Source organism: Ruditapes philippinarum, unplaced genomic scaffold (genome assembly GCF_026571515.1).
Source record: "Ruditapes philippinarum isolate M1 unplaced genomic scaffold, ASM2657151v2 ctg123_1_1_1_1, whole genome shotgun sequence".
Taxonomy (NCBI): Eukaryota; Metazoa; Mollusca; class Bivalvia; order Venerida; family Veneridae; genus Ruditapes; species Ruditapes philippinarum.
Window position 1 is genome coordinate 518,587 of NW_026864861.1, and position 24,935 is coordinate 543,521.

General features: G+C 33.1%; 1 protein-coding gene across 1 annotated transcript; it reads right to left on the minus strand.

Annotated features, from left to right (window-relative positions):
* Positions 1-657: 657 nt before the first annotated feature.
* Positions 658-22,811, minus strand: LOC132727075 (cullin-4A-like). The gene is made up of 21 exons (XM_060712488.1): positions 22,356-22,811; positions 20,781-21,001; positions 19,670-19,738; positions 18,571-18,644; positions 17,307-17,469; positions 16,460-16,549; positions 15,009-15,091; positions 14,263-14,330; positions 12,783-12,901; positions 11,615-11,690; positions 7,477-7,605; positions 6,952-7,056; positions 6,492-6,602; positions 5,529-5,614; positions 4,670-4,777; positions 3,705-3,818; positions 3,202-3,307; positions 2,619-2,692; positions 1,980-2,078; positions 1,213-1,365; positions 658-833 (listed from the first exon to the last, which is right to left on the minus strand). The coding sequence occupies exons 1-21, from the start codon at positions 22,633-22,635 to the stop codon at positions 738-740; spliced, it is 2,424 nt and encodes an 807-aa protein (XP_060568471.1). The 5' UTR covers positions 22,636-22,811; the 3' UTR covers positions 658-737.
* Positions 22,812-24,935: the final 2,124 nt, after the last annotated feature.

Below are 24,935 nucleotides of genomic sequence, written 5' to 3' on the forward strand. Positions count from 1 at the left end.
AAAAAATATATTTCAAGAAAGAAAAGAAAAACGAAAAAAATCTAATTGGGAGTCTGTTGCAAAATGATTATAACTTACTTGAAATAAAAGAAAACTGAAAACGCTATGCACTAAGAACTCTAGTAATTATACACTTAGCACTATGAACTCTGTAATATGCAGGATTGCGTCTTTTAAAATTTTTCTCCTTTAATATATGACTGATGATGTATGATACAAAATTTCACTATCTTTTCATCAAGTTATGATGATCAGCAATGAATCAAACTATTAACAAGATGTGGTCAAAAAAAAAAAAAAAAAAAAGATGCTCCCATCCAAAATCTGTTTACATTACAATAAAAATATTAACAGATTAATGCCTTCTGAAGGTCAAGGTGTTAGGTCTCATTTTCAATGTCATTTATGACAAGTGGTATGCAGTGCAACTTGTTCTTAAAACGAGCATGTCATGACCGAGGTTATAGTTATCCGACAGACAGACAGGAAAAAAGCCAATAAGTCCCTTAATCTAGGAAATAAAAATAGGGCATAATGATGCAAAACTTTCAAAATAATGAAATATTTTCTGGTTTTGCTTGAATAACTAACTAATCCAATATCCAGGAATATTTTCCTCCATTTTCAGACACAATAAGTATGAAAAGGGATACAACGTTGTTTTCTGTAATTATTTTAATGTCTTGTTGTTTTGTTTTTATAATCACAGTATATCACACGCGCGCATTGAGAGAATTCTATGCTACATAGTTGTATGTATTTGGATTATCTTTGTCACGTTCCATGTAGTCTCTATCTATCAAACTTTCTATACGTTTTTTCAAATCTGCCGGCTACAAAAGACAAAAATATTTACACATGATCAATTTTAAAACGTCTTTTAAACAACATTTAATTTTCTTTCTTTTTTTAAACATGCATCAAAGCAGCTGCATTTTATCAACTTATTCGACTCTTTTTAACTTTTACAACACTAAATATCTTAAAAGGACTTGAGTATCTTTCAATTTGAACATTTTAGAAATATTATTAACTGTATGAAAAGCAAACAGTGCAGACCAATATCAAATGGTACAGATGTCCCAGTTAATCTTTGTAAGATTTTAATCTTTTTATAAAGCTTTTTGACCCAAGTTGAGTTCCTTTAATGTGCAAAAGTACAGCACTTTTCTGTTTCAATGTCGAGCCCTCACTGTCTACAATAGATCTTACCTTAACTGGAAATTTGAGTTGATTATATAACTCTGATATCAATAGATTGTGGGTGAGAGTTTTCCGTGTTTTCATGATCCTCACTATAGCTGCATCAACCTGATACTGTCGGTCCTGGAACACTCGCTCCGTTGTACTCACGTTCTCCTCTTGCTGTAATTAAAATAAGTTTCATGTAAATATTACACATATTTCATGTAAATAGTAAAGTATTTCATGTAATTATTTCCATGTTTAATGTAGTAAATACATTAAATTTCTATCTGTCAAACTTCAATTAGGTGATTTTCTCAATGTGTTGGAGTAAAATGAAAGTCCAGTTTTTTTCCCATTATATATTCTTTATTAAAAACTCTTATCATAGTAAAAATTGTATGTGTCCATTTTTGGATGTGTTTCTACATGGTCTGTAAAGAATAATTGAAGAACAGTTTACTATAAAGAAGTCGAAGACCACCGACTTATTTGATATCCAGATTTTTTTTTCTCACAACTTTTCTTGCCATGAAAATGATTGCCGATCAACTTGTATGACGAATTGAATACAGAGTTGTGTGTTCTGACAACCTTTGTATGTGTACCTATGTGTGCTAAGAGGCTTTAAATTGTTATCATTCTAATTGGTGAAGGGGTATTTGAATATGTCACAAGCTTATTGACATCTAGTTATGACTATAATTTAATTGGAAAACAAAACAAAAATCTGTGTGAATATAAATTTGATATATCATGCCATCAAAAAAAGGGAAACAAAAATATTAACATACTGTTTCTTTCATTTGTATTTGATTGATTTTGATTCGGTACAACTTGTGTTTGAAATCATCATTAAACTTGAACTTGTCATCATTCTCAACATCCTTGCCCTGAAATCAAATAAATACATAGTACTGCCCTGCAATTATATAACATCAAATTGCCCTGAAATAATTTAATTAAAACATAATATATTAAACAATTCAACACTTGAGTACAAACAATTCTTGCCCATCTCTTAGCCTTCAATGTTTGCTTAACCAAATGCACAAACACTATATGCTGGTCAAATGAAAATACACCCACTTAAATAGTTCTGTAAATGACAAACAAAATCATTACAGTTAACTTTTTTAAGTTTGACCATGTCAAGGTTACAATTGGTCAAGGTCATATAGGAGATAAGCTCTCTGCTATAGGTTTACTGATTTAAAGTAAAAAACGCTTTAGCTTGAAGATTTTATGGGCAAGGTTAGTTGTCAAAAAGGCAAAAAACCTGTGAACTGAAAAAATCAACAAAATCATTTGCTGATTAGAATACTCAAACAATGAAAACTGACAATTAAAGATTGAACCTCCGAAGATTGAGGAATGACAAAATGACCACAATAACATGTACCTACTGTATTAAAGCAAAACATTTTACCTACCTTAGGTGCTTTCAGAAGTAATCTAGCTTTGCCACAGGCTAATGACTGTAAAGTTCTTCTCAGTTCACTGTCCTCTATATATTATATACAAATCACATTTAACATTGTACTTCAAATGTATGCTTTGCTGAAATTTAACTTTAAGTGAAAAGACATGGTGACCACCTTAGAGCAGTAATAGGTTAACTCCTTACATAATTTAATAGTCCAAGTTAACCTGTTATTGCTATAAGGTGGTCATACTGTCAAATACTGTTTCTCGATTTTATGGTGGCAATGTAGATACAACAAGGTTACAACTGTGATGTAAGCCTGTGTAAACTCCATATTTCACAAAGGAGTATTATTCTGCTAAAGTCCATGCTACAATTATGGGTCTTGGTCAGACAGTGATTAATGATTAACTAAAAGGCATGTTCGATGTTTCTATTGAATACTTGATAGGTAGTGCAGAAAAAAATCTTTACATTCAAAAAGTGGGTATAATTTAGTAAATAATCCATGTTATCAGAATGGGTTTTGGTCTGTGACTTAAGACTATTCTTCATATAGTCAAGCTATAAACAATGTTAGAAATGTTTACCTATAGCTGTGGCCTGTTTAATCTCCTCAAATGAGAAAACGTCACCTTCATTAAATAGCAACAAACATAAAGTCTGGAACAGCGAAACTTGCAGCTCTTTCATACCCTACAATATAAACATACATCTCATTTCTCTATAAAATAAATCACAATGCACATTTATCTTCTAAAATTATCACTAGAAACCTCAGGAATATATCCCCAGTCAGAGAAGTTATCAATACTGAAATTATGTACATTTGTAGAAGTAAAGGATGAAAATGGACACAACTAAGTCAAAAATTTAGTGATCTTACCAGTAGTTAATTTCATATTAATTTAACTCAAAATTACTAAAATCTGTCACCTCTTTTAGTAGTTCTCTTCCAGAAACTATCCAATAGACTGACATAACAAACAATAAACAAGGTTATTACCTAACTTGTTGTGCAGGTATTAAAGCATTCTTACACTATTTTATTAAAAAACATAAAATTTAACCATTGTAGAAAATATTTTCCTACCCCTGAAAAATCTGCTTTTAGTACACAATGTCCGAGGGTCGGCTGCCACTGCAGTTTGCGTCCACTGTGCTTACTAAGGTAAAATGTCTTGAAAATCTCCTGCAGTTTTACCATCTGGATATAAAAATAAACATAGTTTTAGGTTTTCCTTGAATATCAGATATAAGCATACATGCTTAAGCTCATCTGTTAAAGGTAACCACTATCAAAAACCAGCTTTGACAAAATTCTAAGTTAAAAAGGGGCATAACTCCAAAAATATAGCTTTCAGAATTATGCCCCTTGTCTAACAACTGTCATGAAAAGCAAGTATTCCAAGTGTCATTGTGACTTTTAAAATGTTTCTATAATAGGCTACAATAAAAGATAGCATGACAATGACAATGACAATACAGTTATCATAATAGCTTGATTTTTTCTTTGAAACAGAAGAGCTTAAATGATCAAAACAACAAAATCCAATATGTTCTGGTACTTGATGACAATCATAGTTACTGGGAATGCAATTTTTTGTAACAATATGGTGTAAAATACAGCATTGATTCCCTTATTACATTGTGTGAAGGTCTAAAACAAATAATATGCACATGTCTATCACCTACAACCCACCAGTCAAGCAAGTCACAGCTATTTCTGAATTTTACCACAAGTAAAGCACCAAACATACAGGCTTCTTTCTTCAAGTCTTGGGTGGATATAGTTATCCTTTTTGCAAATTAACTTTTTGCAAATTAATTTTTTCTATACTTATATTACAGAGGCCTGTAAAAGACCTCCTCCAAGTGGAAATATTTTTTAATAAAATTATGCAGTTTTCCCAATAATCTGAACTTACATCAGTCTTTTAACTTCCCAAATTAGCAATTTTAGCAATAATTTTCCCTAAAATCATGTGGCTAAGGTTTTTTTCCCCAATAAAGGGAGACAAAAACACTGAAAGTAGAAAATTTTTTAATGTACCCTACCTCACTGGGTAAATGAACATCCATAGGGGTATACGTTGGCCAGTATCCCATTGTCAAGATATTAACTGTCAGCTCCAAATTCTTTGATGCCCTCTCATTTTGTACAGACTAAAACATAAATCAAAGTACAAATACAGTGGACAATAAATAAAGAGGACAAGAAATTAGAAAGAGAACAGCGAGTGTATCTTGATGAAAGTTTTTGTATGTTACTGTATAGTACAAATACAGTGGTAAATCAAACATTTAAGTGTTAGTACAAATACAGTGGTTCATCAAATGTTTAAGCGTTCATTTGTAGTACATATGCATCACATAATAATTTAAATTTATGTTCTTTCTTATTTTGTATTATCCTGACAATCATTAATTTCATTGAAAAAAAAAGAGAGAAAAATTTGCAAGTTTAATACAAAACCTGACTGGATTTTCTATTTATATTACCACATTTCTACTGTGTGACTACTACAATAATGGTGATTATTGTATATCTTGATACATTAACAGTACTGGTAATTCCTATGGACATTTGGTGCCTTAGGCTTGCCTTCTGTACTTTGTGGACACTTGACAAAGTTTTTAATAATAACAAACAATATTTAAAGTTTTCAAAACAACCCAATACCAAGACGCGTTTCAAATCTCACAACATCTTAGAGAAGCCTTTCTTCAGATAAGTTGTTGGGTATAAATATGGTGATGAAAATAGTAAAATTTTGTCATGTTCAGTTCTACATCAAACATGTGAAGTGCCAATGAATTATTACATTTTAGTGTAATTTCCATAACTTTTCTTTTCTGAATTTGTTTACTCATTTGACTCCATGAATCAAATCATTGTATCTTTACAATTATTTACCTGTTTGAAGGCTAACATAATATCTTTTGATAACTCCATGTCTTTAAACATTCCCTCTAACTTCACTGTAAAACCACTTCCACATTCTGAAAATGTAATAATCTTCATATAACTGCATGTACATGTTATCAGATCAGAAAATCTTCAGTAAACGGTTTTTTTTAACCATTATTTTGCATCTTGTACCTGTAAGTTTGTAAATCAACATCTTTATGGAAATAAAAGTTTTTATTAGACAGTTGTAAATGGTTAAGCATTTTAAAGATTTATTGATAAAGGATAGTTTTATACATATATCAGCATTAGAACTGAACAGGATACTATGTTTCTTTCAAACACAAGGGAGGTATAAAGTTAAACAAGTAAACCTTTCATAACCTAGCAGAATAACTTGCCTATATAAAAGATTAAACAAGTCTAAACCCCCTTGTGTTAGCACCATCCGATTAGCTCAATAGGTAGAATGTTTCACTGTAAAGTGGGCTATTCCGGATGGTGCATGTCACTTTCTTTATGATTGATCATGAAATCCTTGCTACGATCATTCATTCTGTACCCTTGCTCTGGCATGTACAGAATTTATCAGGTCCATGGAAAAGTGAATGTCACCAGTACTAGTAAACTGCTTCACAGCCTGCCCAGGAACTATGCAGTGATTGAACTGTGCTCTGGTAATTTTAATGTGGCTTATTGCTATGATCCGGAGTGAAAACTACCAATACCACCAAACAACCTTTTGATCTGCTTGCCCATACGGTAAGTTTTCTGGTGGCAAGGGTAAGCAACCTAAGCACACAAACTCCATTGTTGAATTCTAAACTTATGCTGGTGAGGGTCAAATGATTTTGAGTCAGAGGCCTTTACCACTCAGATTAAAAATAAACTTAAGTTTATTTTTAACGCTGGATAATACAACAGCATTCAAAGTACTGGACAATGTCATCTTTTTCAAACAAAACCTACCTTGTTTTAACTTTGACAGCATAGATTTCTCTGCATCTACTGATGCACTTTTCCCTACCAGGAGACGTTTGGCAAGATCCTTTTTATAAAAGGCTTCAAACACATCTTTCCCTGTAATACATTGTTTAAATGTGAAAATATTAATTGTATCAAAGATTTCTGCCAACATTTTACACCTTAGCTAAAAAACGCCCAATTTATTTATGATACTTCTATGCAAATAAATATTTGAAATGATTTTAGACTCATGAATATACATGAGATTTCAACTGATGTTAACAAAATTAAGACCAAGGACGTCAATTTGAGGTGGAGGATGGTAAAATGATCCCTTAAGATTTCCAAAATTATCATCCTAAGCCAAAAAGGGTAAATATTTTGTTGCTTTGAAGATGACTTTTATATGGAAGAATTGATTTTTTTTTAAACAATTAATTTTCATCAAAATCACTAAACATACCATGTATAAATCTAAAGAGAACCATGATTTTATCAAGCAGTCTCTCTAGTTCCTCTTCAGTAGCCTCTTTATTTCCTGCCCGCAATTTATTATCTACATATTTTGCTGAAATAAGAAAAAAATAATCCACATGTATTTTTGTGTTTGTTTTGTTTTGGGTTTTAAGTCACATCGACACAGTATAGGTCATATCGCGACGTTCCAGCTTTACTGGTGCAGGAAGACCTCAGGTGCCCTTCCGTGCATTATTTCAGGCACGAACGGGCACCTGAGTAGAACCACCAACGTTCCGTAAGCTAGCTGGATAGCTTCCTCACATGAAAGAATCCAAAGTCTCTGTCGGGATTCGAACACACAGAGGTGAGGGGCAATCCACATGTATAATATTTGATTTAGCTGAAAAAATTGGTATTTATGTACATCTTACAGTTGCATGGATACTAATAAAGAGGCTAGAATGACTGATTTCATCTACAAGCATTTCTGTAAGAAAACACGATACATGAAAAATAACAGATATTTTACCTATATATTCAGCTGGTTTATTCTGTCGTGCATTTATAAAGTTCTCAAAACTTTCTCTCATTGCATTAATAAACTGTTCATTCTTAGCAAAACATGTTCCTATAATATTGTCTATTTTGTCCTTGAAGTCTGCAAAAGAGTAAGTTTCATATTTATTAAAAGTTTAATCATCAGATTTGTAAATTGCTTAGTTATTTGCAATTTTTTAAAATATTTTTAATATTTAAAAAAAAAAAACCCATTAAATTCATTTAGACATGAAATTTCATGGTTTTGTCACAAAGAACATTTTTGTGGGTTCTTCAATTCATGGACCACAAATATAAATGATTTGGCATTAGTTAGATAATAACGAGAGTCATTGGTAGGACAGGGTATTTCACTATTCCCAGTGCTTGATTAAACAAAGGCCTGGATAATAAATAATGTTCTAATTTCAAAAAGGTTGTAAGTTCAACAATTATGTTAAAACCCATGATATAGTAACAGTGTTCGAAATTAGCAGTAGTCCGATAGCCTCAGACTACTAAATTTCTAATCGGGCTACCAACTTTTCACAGTTACAAGCCTGACCAGGCTACTGTTTTTTCAGAGGCAATATAAACAACTGTTTTGAACAAATGAATCGTGCTAGTGAAATGTCTTTTGGGCTAGTGAATATTCCAATCTGGTAGTCCGACCAGCCTAGTCGATTCAAATCCTAATTTCTTACACTGTAGTAATGGTCCTTGGACAGTGACTTCCTATTACAGACCTGTTTACCCCATTAATGCCCTGTCAGTAGTCGGAAAGTGGTTTATCAGTAGTTTTAGACACTTGTCAGTAGTTTTTAGGCCCCAGATTTACAACCACACTTGGTCACTAATCTAAGTCAAAAAGGGAACAGACAGTAGCTAATTTTTGCATTTTACTGGCGATTCCTCACCTGCTGGGCCGTTCAATTTTCGTTTCCCCATTTTACCATTTTTCCTTTCAGTTTCCAAGGTAAAACGCCGAGTATTCCAAATGCCAATTTAACTCAAGGAGAGACGATTAAATTCCTATACGCCTTTATAAGCGTCCAGATCACCCAGAATGACACTATTCAGCCCAAAGTGCTTAATTTATCGGAAAGTGCTCAATTAACGGAAAGAGTAAAAATTGCCGATTATGACCAATTTCCGTAGAATTTTTGTCATTAATTCGTAGTGCATAGTTTATGTGGCGAATCCGTAGGAAATACAGACAATCCATAGAGGTAAACAGGTCTGCTATTATCCTCTCAAACAAGTGCGTTAAGTTCAACTCATTCCCTTCGGTAGTTTTGGAGATACCATTTTGCAAGCAGAAACTTTACCCAAATATGAGGCCAATGCTGGGATGAGTACAATAGCTCTCCTTTTCTTTGAATAGTCAACCTAAAAATTTGTGGACAGGTGTTTGTTGTCATGTGGTTCTTTCTGACAAAATGTCTCCCCATTACAACAACTCATTCAAAATATGAGCCGCGTCATGACAAAACCAACATAATGGATTTGCGACCAGCATGGATCCAGACCAGCCTGCGCATCCGTGCAGTCTGATCAGGATCCATGCTGTTCGCTTACAAACCCTATAACAAGTAGAGAAACTGATAGCAAACAGCATGGATCCTGATCAGACTGAGCGGATGCGCAGGCTGGTCTGGATCCATGCTGGTCGCAAACCCATTATGTTGGTTTTATCGTGACACGGCTCATTATATCTATTCCATAATGTGAAAGCTTTCAATAATTTATAAGCTCTTCTGCACAAATTCTTTAAACAAATAATACAGGATGATTTTAATATGTATCCTCCTCATGATGAACAATGGTTATTCTCCGATTATTTGAAATAAAGTTTAAATTTTAATCTGCTAAAGTATCACCTCAGATAATGATTCTTTTCATATTTTGTTATTGTATCTAAGTAACTGAAAATAACACCTCTTAGCTCTAACATTGGCATTGGACTCCAGGCTGTCAACCAGGTCTTATCCAAAATGAAGGAGGAATATAGGAATATTTTAGCAGGAAATATAGGAGTTTTTGGACCATTTTGAGGTAAAAAATAGGAGTTTTCAACTTAAATTGTTTAACTTAACAATGCTTATATAATTGTAAATTATTCTTACTTTAACACATGCTGTTTCTACAATAAAATGTCTACCGTATACCGGTAAGTGAAGGACACCATTAGCAGGCTGTCCAGCACCTTTCAACATATATTAGGGTGAATTTTAGGGTAATATTTCAGAAATTTTAGGGCTAAAATTAGGAATTTTAGGGTACGTAATAGAAATTTTTGGACTAAAATTTGCAATTTTATAACTAAATAAACTAAGGTCCCAAAGGACCATGATGTGGGCTAACCTTTGCAAATTTGACACAAAAGTAACTCACAAATAATGCTCTAAATTAGTTAGAGCAAAGGTGCTACCAGTGAGGACTCACTGGTCAACTGCCTTCCCTGCGGAAATGGTCATAGTCAAATCATGTTCAAACCATATTTTTTAAAATGGCTGAACATGTCAAAAAGAACATGTTCTACCTATGTTTTGGGAACGTTATAACCACAAGTGTCTAAAAGGAATTCTTATACAGTGAAATTCTTGCAAAATGCAGCTTTTGAATATGGACAAATGAAATTTTTTGTACAAGTAGGAAGAAAAAAGGCATTTGCCTTAGTACAGTCATTTGAATAAATGGGAAGCATCTATAATCAACACAAAGAATTGCATATCAAAAAAGTTCATCACACAGACCATTCAATTGCAGTTTATCTAGATTGCATAATTGCAAAATGTGTGTACATTGTAATTGAAAATGAGCTTTATATTACTGCCAAATTATTTTGAGTGTGATTAATTATATGAGTCTGCCTTTTCCTAAATTGCACAATATGAATGAAAGAACAAGAATTGAATGAAATTGATAACTTTGTGGCAAAATAAGCAATTTCTCCTACAAAGACATCGAAAAGGATAAATAAGTATGAGGGAAAGAATTAATTTTTAAAAGTCTACGTTAACCCATTCAGTACTTTACAATGCTGTTTTGATATTATGCAGATTCAAATAAAAGAGTTGTGAGTAAACAAATTGTACTTTAATTTTTGACAACTATTTATACATGTTTTTAATTAAGATTGTGTTACAACAGCTTCATAATGATCATTTTTAAATATGATATGATATAAATGGACCACCTCAGAAATTTGGATAAAATGAACAAACATAAAATTCAAGATATCTGGAGTTGGCAAAACAGTGTCAAATATTCCAGAATAAGTGGACTCTTATGGTTATGATTTGAGTTTCAGGACCATGATATGGTAGTATTTTTGCTGTTAACTGTCAACATGATTATCAACAACTGCTTTGATTATGAAATAGCAATGTTACTGACATAGTCAGTGACTTTTAGTTAAAACGAAACCATTTCAATGTCATCAATTTTAAGTTGGCAAATCATGCCCAAATCATTTTTGACCATTTTCAAAACATGGTCGACTTAGTTATGTCCATGATTATTTTGACAGGGTTACAAGTTATAAGTATGTTTATAACAAAAGATAAAAAATTAGGAATTTCAGTGAAAAAATAGGGCATTTTTAGGAATTCCCTTTGAATTTTTCACTTTTTTAGGAATTTTAGGGACCCTGGACAGCCTGCATTAGCTTTGAACCATAGCATCAGCATCCCGGCAGAAAGTTACAGCAATGCATGACCATCATCTGAATGGTCACCTGAAATAAAGTTGACATACTGATGCACTGCTTTTCATGGTGACCATGCAGATTGCTATGTGGAGCACAGCAGCCTTGAGCATAGTAATGTGATGCAGGCATACACATTCTCTTACCTGTAAAATACAAAAGGCCAAAAGCAGTACCAAAATTTAACTCTCTTTGAATTCCTTGGCAATATATTTTTAAAAAAATATAGGAAAAATATTCAAAATATAGGAGAATATAGGAAAAATAGGAGGTTTTTTAAAATATAGGAATCCAACCCAAAATATAGGAGTTTTATAGGAATATAGGAATTGGTTGACAGCCTGGGACTCTTTAATTTACATTCGGAAAATGTTTCAATGAAACTAAAAGAATGTTACGTAAAATATGAGAACCAGCTTACCTAACATAGACTGGACCATATCTTTATCTTTCTCTGGATCATTACTGACATTTAGGACTATAATTCTACCCGTTCCCTGTAAAAATCAAAATTATACCATCTTAATACAAACATATGAAATAAAATTGTAACCTTAAAAGTGGCGGTGGCACCAACTGGATGAGTGGTTAATGCATTAGCCTAGTAATGTAATGATTGCATGATGCGTAGGTTCAAACCCTGTCAAGGGCAAGCCGTTCATTCCTTGTGGTAAAAACTTTACACTTATTGCTTAGTACTTGTTGATTCCATGCAATAAGTTTATATGTGTGTCTACAGGCTTATAGCTTCCTTCTCAATCAAGCAAATAAATTCAATAGAATTTAAAAAAAAATGAAACATCAATGAATTCAAATTTAACTTGTCAGATTATCAGGTCTATTAAAATCTTGACCTTTTTTTTTCTAATGAAGAAAATAATTCCCAATTCATATTGGGAACCAACAAAAGACAAATAGATGATGTGTATACATAATGTACAGTATAACATTAAGAATATTTTGTAAAATTCTTCATATGTGTATTACATTGACAATAAACTACACATACATGTCTTACATTGACAATAAACTACACATACATGTATAACATTGACAATAAACTACACATACATGTCTAACATTGACAATAAACTACACATACATGTCTTACATTGACAATAAACTACACATACATGTATTACATTGACAATAAACTACACATACATGTATTACATTGACAATAAACTACACATACATGTATTACATAGACAATAAACTACACATACATGTATTACATTGACAATAAGCTACACATACATGTATTACATTGACAATAAACTACACATACATGTATTACATTGACAATAAACTACACATACATGTATTACATTGACAATAAGCTACACATACATGTATTACATTGACAATAAACTACACATACATGTATTACATTGACAATAAACTACACATACATGTATTACATTGACAATAAACTACATGTATATTATATTCAAGCTTGCATATTAATATTCGTTAAGAGAAACAATTTCAGAAGATTATTTCTACATTTACATGGTACAATTCTACAATCCATTTCCATTTATGACTGGACACTATAACATTATACTGTTTTAAAATGCATTTCTTACCTTAATGTAAGTAGCAAATGAAGCACACAATTCTTTCTGACCTTTCTGTACTCGTGTAAACAGATTATACATTCTCGTCAGATCACTGATCCGGTTTTCAGACAACAGCTGGTCCAATCCTTAAATATAGATTATTATTATTGTTCAGAAGTATTCATTTCTACTCACCTCAATATGTTTTAACAGGTTATTTCACTTTTGATTTGGTATGCACCATTGACATAAAATGCAGATGTAGAGGGATCCATACATAACCCCAACATTCCACTGTTTTGTCAGTTTAAGAATGGACACTGTGACAGCCATACAGATGGACAAAATCATATTATATATATGCCACCCTCTTAGTAACAGGGACATAAAAAATATGCATCAAATGCCTGATTAGACCCAATTGATAGCCTAGACAAGTTAACATTGAGCAAGCACAGACATAATTGGTAACTTATCAAACTTTCACCATCTTTTGTCACTAAATTTTGAAATCAAAGTTCTAAAATTTCAATACTGGTCGGAGAGATAACTCCGACGCATAGATAACCCCGACACTTGATAAATATAATTGTTTTTGCTTTGTTTTTCAACAAATAAGCACATGATCACCTAACAGTATAGGAACAGGACAGAATGTGATGATTTGTTATAATTTGGTAGACTTTTTAATGTTTTTCAAATAACCTAAACTTTTTGTAGGCAAAAACTGCTTCAAAACGTTCTTTTTACTAAATTACAGTAAGGTAGTTAGAAATGTATTGACCACAGGCCACTGACTTGGGAAATTTTTTTGAAAAATTGTTTAAATATTTACAAAAAATAGATAAACCATATAAGATGTAAAAATAAATTATTGATGCTGATTTTCCAGTCATTTTTTACTTAAAATTTTAAGTGTCGACTTTATCTACTGTTGTGGGTTAAAAAGACCTTGTTTTGCATACCTCATTCAAGACCTTAAAGAAGTACCAGATTCCATTTTCATACATAGTTTTTGTGGTGTAATGTAAAATCTTTGAACTGAACTTTGTTTAGGTGGTTCAATATTTAAAATATACTGGAAGATAATTAAAATATTGCAAAAAATATGTGATTTAGTGTCGGAGTTATCTCCCCAACCAGTATAATTAAAAACAAGAGCACAGCATACCAAGTTAACGCTTGTCTGTAAAAATTAAAAATTTAAGAAGGGGCCGCTTAACTTCAAAAGTATTGCTTTCAGAATCATGCCCCTTGTCTAACAACTGCATCTTATCATGATAAGGAAGTACAAGTATTCCAAATTTTATGTTGATAATTTTGGAAATATTTGAATAATGGGCTATATTTAAGTTTTTTGCAATACAATGACAACTAAACCACAGCTATCTTAAAAGCGTGATTTTTTTCTTCCAAACAGATGAGCTTATAATCAAGAAAAATTCATTTATTACATACTGAACTGTTACAACGTAACATTTACATGACATTTTATTAATCAACTTACCTTTAACCAGCATTTGTGTTACATGTTGTTCCAACAGCTGCTTCTCTACCAAATATACCAAAGGTTTTCTGAAAATTTCACAAGAATGAATATAAACCAAGGTGATTATGTAAAACACCATTGAACCGTGTCACGACAAAACCAACATAATGGGTTTGCGACCAGCATGGATCCAGACCAGCTTGCGCATCCATACCCATCATCTATCAGTTTCTATACTTGTTACAGATTTTGTAAGCAAACAGCATGGATCCTGATCAGACTGCGTGGATGCGCAGGCTGGTCTGGATCCATGCTGGTCGCAAACCCATTATGTTGGTTTTGTCATGGCACGGCTCAAATTTGGATTGTCCCAAATCTGTTAAACAGTAACAAAGTTTGAAGGTTTAAAAACAATGACACTTTACAAGCAAGGTTCAAGTTATTTTTGCCTAGGTGACAAAATGAACCAGAGGCACATTACTTGACCTGGGTAAAAAAATATGAGCCAGAGTTAAGCAACTTTGTCTGAGACACCTGGGCTCAAGTTGTTTCTGGCCTCAAAGACATAATATAAGCCAGAATTAAAAAAAACATGGCCTTGGTGCAGAGTTAAGTAACTGTGTGACAAAATATAACCAGAGTAAGACAATTTGGCCTGGGTGATATAATATGAGCCAGAATTAAGAACTTCACCTAAGTGATATGACATGAATAAGAGTTATGTTACTTAGCGTGGGTATGTATTTTGTAATGTCTGTACTCACTTTGTGGACTGATCAAGATAATGCAGAATTCTTTCATTTTCTTCCTCTAGACGCATCTCTACATGTTGAAGGTACTCCGGTACCTGCAATGTTAAAACATATACCTTAAAATACAACCAATAACATCTTGTATATGATTATTTTACATTATGCCTTCACTGAAAAATGTTGGTTAGCAGTTATGTGGGAATCCTGATTAATAGAACAACATACGCACTTGTGATATATGCCAAAAATGTTAAAAATATCAGACCCATGTAAAATCAGTTATATATTAAAATAGTAGGTCCCCAGTTTACAAAATGATAAGCTTGAAATAATTATTTGAAAACTAAATTTCAACAATTTCTCATTTAATTTGGAAGTCTCTTTACTAAAGAAAATGAGCCTAGGGTGACAGTTAACTGGAGTATTAGCGATTAACATTTGCAACATTTGTTGCCCCATCTTATCAACTGCTTCTCCAATTTCTGTCTCTAAAACAAGAGCGATCAGTAATCACATGTGTCGCCTCATGATGGCCAAATTCATGTTGGGACAACTTTTGTGACAGACAGACGGACAGTGCACAACTAGACTTGGTACTGATCATTCCTGTAAAGTTTGGATAAAATTGCACCAGTAGACTAGTTTATGAGGAGTAGTCCGGACAAGCTTTTGCGTATCTGGCAACACAAAGAAAAAAACACCTTTTTATCAAAGGGCCATAACTCGGCCAAAAATCATTCAACCGGAAAACCCGTGCAATATGCGCAAGGACTTGAGCTACAGATCAATCCTGTAAAGTTTCATTGAAATTGCATTAGTGGTATAAGAGAAGTAGTCCGGACAAACTTTAAAATTAAAAATTATTAAAGGGCCATAACTCTGACAAAAATCATTGAACCGGAAAATGCTGACAATATGCACAACTAGACTTGGTACTGATCATTCCTGTAAAGTTTGGATGAAATTGCACCAGCAGTTTATGAGGAGTAGTCCGGACAAGCTTTTGTGTATCTGGCAACACACAGAAAAAAACACCTTTTTGTCAAAGGGCCATAACTCGGCCAAAAATCATTCAACCGGAAAACCCGTGCAATATGCGCAAGGACTTGAGCTACAGATCAATCCTGTAAAGTTTCATTGAAATTGCATTAGTGGTATAAGAGAAGTAGTCCGGACAAACTTTAAAATTAAAAATTATTAAAGGGCCATAACTCTGACAAAAATCATTGAACCGGAAAATGCTGACAATATGCACAACTAGACTTGGTACTGATCATTCCTGTAAAGTTTGGATGAAATTGCACCAGTAGTTTATGAGCAGTAGTCCGGACAAGTTTTGTGACGGACGGACGGACAGACAGACAGACGGACAGACAGACGACGGAGAAGTGATCCCTATATGTCGCCACTACTCCGTAGAGGCGACACAAAAAGCTCATAGACTGAAAATACAAAAATCTTACATCTCTTTCTTCCATTAACCTTTGACCTTCTGCCCTATATAGACTGTCTGTTGCCTCGAGGAACTTTTTCTCAAATGCCTCTTGATAAATCTGAAAGTGAAATTTTGAATATATAGTAGTGCTGTTATAATAGCCTTCTTACATACAATATTTTCCTTCCTGTTCAATTATATTTCTGATAACAGAGTAAAGATAATTAACACATACATAGGCAGTTTGAGACAGAGCACAAACCATTTTCAAATTTATCACATCCAAATTTATTTCTTATGTTGTTTTTTTTTAAGGGGGGGGGGGGGGGGGGGGGGCATGGGAATTGGTTTTACATTGCAACACAGTAAAGGTCATATGGCTGCTGTCCAACTTTACTGGGGGGTAGAGGAAAACTCTCAGGTGATCTTCCTTGCATTATTTCAGGCATGAACAGGCACCTGAATAGAACCACCGACATTCCATAACATAGCTGGATAGCTTCCTAACATGAAGTGTCAGGATTTGAACCCTCAGCTTTGAGAACATGTGGTTTAAAGTCAACAACCTTAACTACTAGCCTACTAGGCCATGGGCGCCCCTAAAATAAATGTTACAAGAGTCTGCCAGAAAAGCTCTGAAGAGTAGGCCAGAAAAGCTCTGAAGAGTAGGCCATGGGCGCCCCTAAAATAAATGTTACAAGAGTCTGCCAAAAAAGCTCTGAAGAGAAAGCAATTTCTTGAGGAAAGTCAGATAAGTAGATTTTCTTGAAGAAAGTTAGGATAACAAGCCGAAGGCATTTCAAATAATCTTCAAAAGGTACTACACAAAAAAAATATATAAGCAAGTGAAGACAAAATTTGTATATAAACAGTACCTGGAGATCAGACAACATTCTGAGTAGACTTTTAAGTCGTCCCCTGTCAACAGTTTCCCCACTTCTCTCTCGGTCAATCAACTGTAACAGACCGTCCACTGTTCTACTCTGTACTATATGATGCCCTACTATATGTGTACGGAAAAGGTCCAAGCCCATATCCCTGTAAAATATGACTGAGTATTAACATTTATTTAATTTTATCCATGAAATATGGTGCTATATCAGTCAAATATATTTCATATTTTTTTTTAAATAAACATGAAATATAAATATGAAAGTGGGCGGAGTCAAAACTCATATTTATTTTAAGGGACTTCTTTTGCCATTTTGTTTGAAAAATCTGATAAATACAAAACAACTTTTTGTTGAATTTTACTCTGAAAACTATCTAGATTGATAGAAAATGGTCTAAGAAAATAAATCCGAACACCAATATCTTGAATTCAATTATTAATGCTGTACAGACGTTTAAAGAGTTGTTTATGTGACGTCACAATGTAGCGCCAAATATCGTGTGCAAAACAAGACGCAATAATATATTAATGTGCGCTGTACAATGCAGTTGCGTAGCAAGCAATTGGGTTCGTAACCATTTTTAAAGAAAGCCCAACAAAGCAAATACAATCATGTTGCAGTCTCAGTTTGATTGAGCTTGTTGAAGTATGGTAGTGGTAATCCCAAGCTTCCGTCCATGGCTCCACGCCCCCTGGCACCAACTTAATTAAGCAGAACTCAACGTTTAACATGCACTGGTAAAATTTAGAATTTTGAAAATTCCGCAAATGCGTTCAATCTTTTGAAAGGATTTGAATTTACAATGAGGAATGGCAAGACATTAGTGATTCTATAACCATCTGGCTGTGGGGACCACAGTTTCATGCTGCAAGTGTTAACACATGTTTATTTATTACAAATCTCATTTTATCATATTTCTTTATAATAAGCAAAATATCATTTTTCACTCATTTTGCCAATTATGTCTATGATAATCTTACTGTGAACAGATGGCCAGTTGCATTTCATGATCTGTCCGTACAAATATGTCACATGTAACAAAATAATCAAAATAGTCCAATTGGAAATAACTTATCAATGATATCTATTATAGAGAACCAAGATAAATTTCATTGGTGATGTTATTTTTATTTGAAAACCTAGGATATAATTGGGGTGTTCTTTTAAATTTATATTATTCATAATAAGTACTGAGTACAGTAAGCAACAAAATTGCACATTATAAGTTATAAAACCTTTTTATTACCATATGGAAAGTATAGTGGAGTTCTGCAGCACATAGGTTCTATCCAGGAACAGGAATATGCTCCGAATCATGATCTGAAAATGTACAATATTACTGTTTAAGATAACGCTGCATAAACCTAAGAATCTGCCTTAACTTGTATTATCATTATTTATAGTTAGTTTTGTCTGCACACCAACACAATTTAGGTCACAAGGCGCCAAAACAGGAAAGAGGATTTTGGGGGTTACAAACTTAATGCCAGGAATCAAAATATGGCTGATATTGGGATATTACGATAACAGAAGAATGTTTTCATTTGACCTAGTTTTTTACCTGAGATTCTGACTATCATTAAATTTAATACTGACCTAGTTCTTAATCCTTTGTGACCTATATCTTTAATTTTGATACTGACCTAGCTCTTTACCCTTTGTGATTCATCTTTAAACTTTATGCTGACTTTATACTTTTATTACTTTATTCTTTGTGACCTATATCTTTAAATACCGACCTAGTTCTTAACCCTTTGTGAGTTGTGACCTATATCTTTGAAATTGATACTGACCTAGTTTTCATCTCTATGTGTTCTATATCTTTAAATTTGATACTGACCTAGTTCTTAACACTTTGTGACCTATCTATTGTTGTTGTTTTTTTGGTAAAGTTTTTTTTATATATATAATTTTTTTTTATTATTGAATTATGGAAGGACTGTAGCTAGCAATTTTATCCATGTTAGACAGTATCTATTTAAACTTGAAAATCTACTCAAATCCCATACAGTAATCAGCTTTACATCCATTCTTAGTAATAAGTGACACAGGGAAAAACAGGTTTGACTCACGAAAATTTTGGCCGAAGAGTGTTCGACTGGTGAAATTCTGACCCTACTGAGAGCTCTGTCTATCAATTTGATGCTGACCTAGCTCTTAACCCTCTTTTAGCTATCTATAAACTTGATTCTAACCTAGTTCTTAACATCTTGTGATCCATCTTTTAACATGATGCTGACTTAGTACTTAACCTTTGTGTTCTATATCTTTAACTTTGATACCAACCTTGACAAGGCCAGTAAAATGGAAAATCTTTACAGAATAGTTCATGAAGAAAGACTTACCATTTGTCTACAATGTGACTGCCAGCAAGAATCTATCTTTTTTAAGAACTCTTCATACCCTATGTTCTCTGTATGTAATGTTAAGGCTAAAATAATTTGAACATGCTCCAGAACTACAGGTACAAAACACTATATTAAAGCAGCACGCCTTCAGATTAATGCTTATTTTCATGAAAACTTTGAAAATGTAATTGAAAAGTTAATGTTGTATAGAAACCAAAAGGAAGCATTTCACATATATTACCAATGACACTAACAACCCACGATTAATTTCATAAAAAGGTTAAAATATGCAAAAAATGCTCTTACTGCGTTAGTAATGCAGTAGAAATACTGCGTTAGTAACGCAGTAGAAATATATTTACACATAATGAAAAATTAACCCTTAACTGCTCATAACCTGTAAATTGAATCTTTCCACTTTTCCTAAATTTTTAGTACATTTTCTCAAGTTTGATTTATTGAAATAATTTGACTCATCTGGAGGCATGCTGCTTTAAATATGAAGAGGATGTTAATGTCTCAATGACATTCAGATGGATTCTTTTCTATAATCATAATGAACATATACAAATGTTAAATCCTCATAATAAGTAACTTGGATAACAATATGTTTGTATAATATAGTACCAAGGCATTTTTTGTCAAAATTGTGAAGGGGTCTGGACCTGTTCATTTTGTGAATAAAGCGTGATTTGTCATAGAAATGTGAAAAAAATTACATATTATTTGGCATTTAGCGACATTATGAAACCGGGATATCTGCTTCAAGTCGGTACTTTAACCTGTTCAACATGTGCTTAAACCATTTAACTTGATTAAAACTATTTCTATGTTCATGAAATTGGCGTAATCATGTTTAACTGGAAGGTTAACAATGTATTTCAAAGACAAATTCCCAATGTATTTTGTGAAATTTCTTTTGAAATTGTGAATTTTTTTCTGCCACTCTTGTGAAAAAAAAGTGCAATTTTGAATTGTGAAGGGGCCTTATATGGGCCCCTGTTACAGAAGGATAAAAAAAGCCCTGTATACACATAATAGACTTACATTAACACTTGTATGGAGAATAATCAAAACTTAATCAGATATATGTAATAAAGAAAGGATATTCTAAAAGCTGGCCAATGTTCAGTTTCACATGATTTTCACATGCTTGTTTCAAGTGCTCATACAGCATTGAAGACATTTTATAGGAGCACATGTTTTCCACAGCCTGGTAGAGTTCCTCGAGGCTCGAGTGAATGGCATGGCTGGTATGGATAGCATCAACAGCTTCGCGCAACTTTCCCCACGTCACTTGTTGGTAATTTTCAGGGAGCTTCGGTTTTTCTGAAAACAAAAGTAAAATAACATTTCATCCCTTACATGTTTATTTGTTATAAATACTTCTGACTTCCATATATTGACATGCAGCCATATCACATAATTATACAGATTGTTGGGTTTCAAAGGACTCTGCTGTTTGTTGTTGTTTTTTGACATGACGAGACTGGATTTTTTTCCATGATTTGCGTACCATTGAATAAGGTCTGAAAAATAACTTTTGTGCAAATTTTAAAATCATTTCCACTTTCTATTTTTTCAATATAATCTACTGTGCAAATTGAAACAAAAATTAAGTGTTGCAACACATTTCACTCAAATTTCATGATTAACATACTTTAGTTGGACCCCAAAGTTCACAGTGAAGTTTATTGATCTTTGGGATCAAACTTCTCAATTTTGATCTCAAAGTGTTTTAATATGCACATTGGGTTCCACTTTGGTAGTTTTCACTCCGGATCATGGCAGTCTGACACATTGAATTAACCAGAACACAGTTCAGCTACAGCATTGTTCCTGTGCAGGCTGTCAAGCAGTTTACAAGTACTAGTTGCCCTACTTTCGCAAGGAACTGAAACTTCTGTACATACCAAAGCTGAAGTACAGTGCGTATGACTGTAGAAAAAACTCCATGATCAATCACAATGAAAGTGACCTGTGCCATCCACGAATCGAACCTAGGTCGCCCGATTCACAGTACAACGCTCTACCTATTGAGCTAACCGGACAGCACATACTATGATTTCTTTAAATATAATTATATGTGAGAATATACTTTTTTATTCTGTAATCTGCACAGATTTTTTTCTGTTTTAAGTGTTTCGCCTAATTTAAAATCTAATGAATTTAGGCCATATGACCTTGGTAGAGCTCTTTAAGCCACATATCTATTTGCCAATTGATAATTAAATAATGCACTGTCCTTTTATTCCCACTTATATTAAAAATGTTTTACAACGCGATTATTAGGTGGACTTGAACCGCGTAACTTTCAATATTGAACAATGAACTGTAGCTCTATAATTATGACTGACTGCAGTGATATGCAAAATCATGAATCAAGATTTAAAATTATTTTATGCCATTTATATTTTAGCCGCAACATCTGCTAACATACATAAGGTCCTTGTATTTCAACCTCCACTCCAATCTAAGGTCAATTAAATCCCATTAACTCAATTAGATCCTGGGGTCACTGTCTTATCTAAGATAGATCTATAGGTCTACCCGAATTTTGATACTGTTCTATTCCCCCACTTACTTAGAATGCATCAAATTCAGTAAGAAATAAGTTTTTTTTACAAATAAAAAATCTCTGAAAATGTCCTCGATTAAAAATTTACCAATAACATAAGTTTACCCTTTAAATTTTTTATAACAAGCTTTTTTGTTGTCCCCGGTTTTGAGCTGTTTAGTGGAGATGTATGTCTATGAACACCGTTACTTCCTGGGCTTGGCAAAGCTGAGAAATTAGCGCGTTTTTGAGAATCAGTCATTGTTGGAGAGTCCGTAGGACTAACTTTACTCCTTTTCGTAGCCGATGAATTTTGATCGCTAAGCCTTCGTTTCTTTTGGAGTTTTTCTTCGTCTTTCCGTTGTGGTTCATGCAGAACACGCTTGTTTGCATTTGAGAGAGGCATTCATCTCTTTATGGCCAGTCGATGGCCGTTTCCAAACAGGAAACTAAGATCACAATTGAACAATTAAGATTTCAATCATAATACACAGAAAGAAATCATAAATACAGTGCAAAATGGCGGATCTCTCGTGTATTTTTTTCTTCCAAGGGACAAAACTCAATTTCAAAAAAATTACTGTTCCTTGTTTTGTTTCGACGGTGTATACGTAAAATTTGTGACTATGTAAAAGTGGCTAAATGTTTGCAAGGTTTACACCACTAAATTATTAATTTTTGTTTGCTTCATGCCCATACTACCGTCGCTCAATAAAATGTATTTTTCATACCACTCTGAAATAAATCTTGCATTATAGCACGGATTTATATTACAATATAAATCCGTGATTATAGTAAAAAAGAAAAACTGAAATATCCTCTATGCACAAAATGTCAACTCGTTCTGTGGTGGTTTTATGAGAATAAAGTGCGTTTCCCTACTATTAATTTGTAGAATGTTTAATTTTTGGAGTAAATTAGTATGTCTTTGATCTCTAGACTAATTATGTAGAAGGACCATAGTTAGTGATAAAACTCATGCAATATGTGCTCTTTTGTATCGCACTGTGTAAAAGTTATGAAAAAATGTATGTAGAACTATTGAAACTTTAAACATATAGTACATGTATTACATAGAGGGTATACTTGTTTAGTTCAGTGTAATATGGGAATATATTTCACCGAGTGAGCACCGAAAGGTATATTTCACGAGTGGCGCACGAGGTGAAATATATTTTGATCTGTCACTAAACTTAACACATGTTCTTTTTATTACATGCAAAGAAACGTTTAATAAGCCATTTTAACCAAGTACTAAATGAAAAAGCGCGCCAAATAATAATACAAAGTGACGTCATTTACGACGTCACGTTATTAAATTGGTTTCCAGTACTGTGCACGCTGGTATATCACTGAAACAAATAACGGGAATTAAATTCAAAAAAGTGAAAATTATCAAATTGATAATTTGACTGTTTAAACAGTGAAATTATCAGTTTTTAACTCACTTATTTATTTCTATAAACCACCGAAAAACATATAATAAATAGAAGATATTTGTTTAGTTCAGTGTAAGATCGGAATATATTTCACCGAGTGAGCACCAAAAGGTATATTTCACGAGTGGCGCAGCCACGAGTGAAATATGAACTTTTGGTGTTCACAAGGTGAAATATATTTCGATCTTACACTAAACTAAACAAATTTTCTTTTTATTATATGCAAGAAACGTTTTAAGATGACATTAAACCTAATACTGAATGAAAAGCACGCTAAAAATGATACAACATGACGTCATTTACGACGTCACGTCTCTAAGTTGGTTCCCATTACGGTGCACGCTTGTATTTCACTGAAACAACGTAAGAGGCTTAAATTCAAAACAGTGAAATTATCAAATTGATAATTTCACTGTTTAAAACAGTGAAATTACCAGTTTTTAACTCACTGATATATTTCTATAAAAAATCGAAAAACATGTAATTAACAGTATTACCGGCGCCAGTGATAACAGATTGCTGTATCTAAAATTTACTGATTACAACTGGCGTTTATTAACTGGGTTGGTATATTTCTATTACCCATGTACGGTCATTGCTATAGACTTAATGTACATTGGCTAGAGATAACATAAGATATTGTTTGACTCGTTTACCCATTCAATTATAATACTATTTTGAGCGAGACAAAATGGCAGCTGTTTTTTTTATTTTATTTTTTAGGGGGGGGGGGTGTTGGTTTGTTTTATTTTAAATCTCAAGCTTGAAATATATATATGAAAGGATTTCGTTTTATTAACGTAAACACTCACCACTAGTACTCAGGGTAACGGATGTAAATTATCAACCTAGTGTGTCTTTTCTTGAGAATGTTACATGCGCCCAAACGATGAAATCTTACAAAAACGGTCTAAAAGTGGCGAACTTTCTGACCACTCTTTCATTATTATTATTATTTTATTCGCATCCTACTTATATCCACAAATGAAACTTTCAACTCATCATTTGAAATATTTCTAATTTTGACACAAAAGATATAAATGCGATGGGTGAATCGAAAAAGCTTTTTATTGAAGAGCCGGGGGTTAGTATGCGCCCAAACAGTATTCCAGTGGTACCGCGAGATTAGTGTCAAGTAAATGAGTGCAAATATTTTGTTCATAGAGAAAAGAAGAATACATAGAAACCGGAAAAAATTACAAAACTGAATATGTTACAGACTCTGGTTAATTGAACTTGTTCATGGTCGGTACTGAAAAATGCAAGT

What these genes read in the sequence shown, in the direction of transcription:
- LOC132727075 (XM_060712488.1), bottom strand. Translation starts at nt 22,635, where the DNA reads ATGCCTCTCTCAAATGCAAACAAGCGTGTTCTGCATGAACCACAACGG. An exon ending in AACACAAATGCTGGTTAAAG is followed by an intron (nt 12,902 to 14,262) that starts GTAAGTTGATTA and finishes TCTATATTTAAG; the next exon opens with GATTGGACCAGCTGTTGTCT. An exon ending in ATGTTCATTTACCCAGTGAG is followed by an intron (nt 3,819 to 4,669) that starts GTAGGGTACATT and finishes TTTTATATCCAG; the next exon opens with ATGGTAAAACTGCAGGAGAT.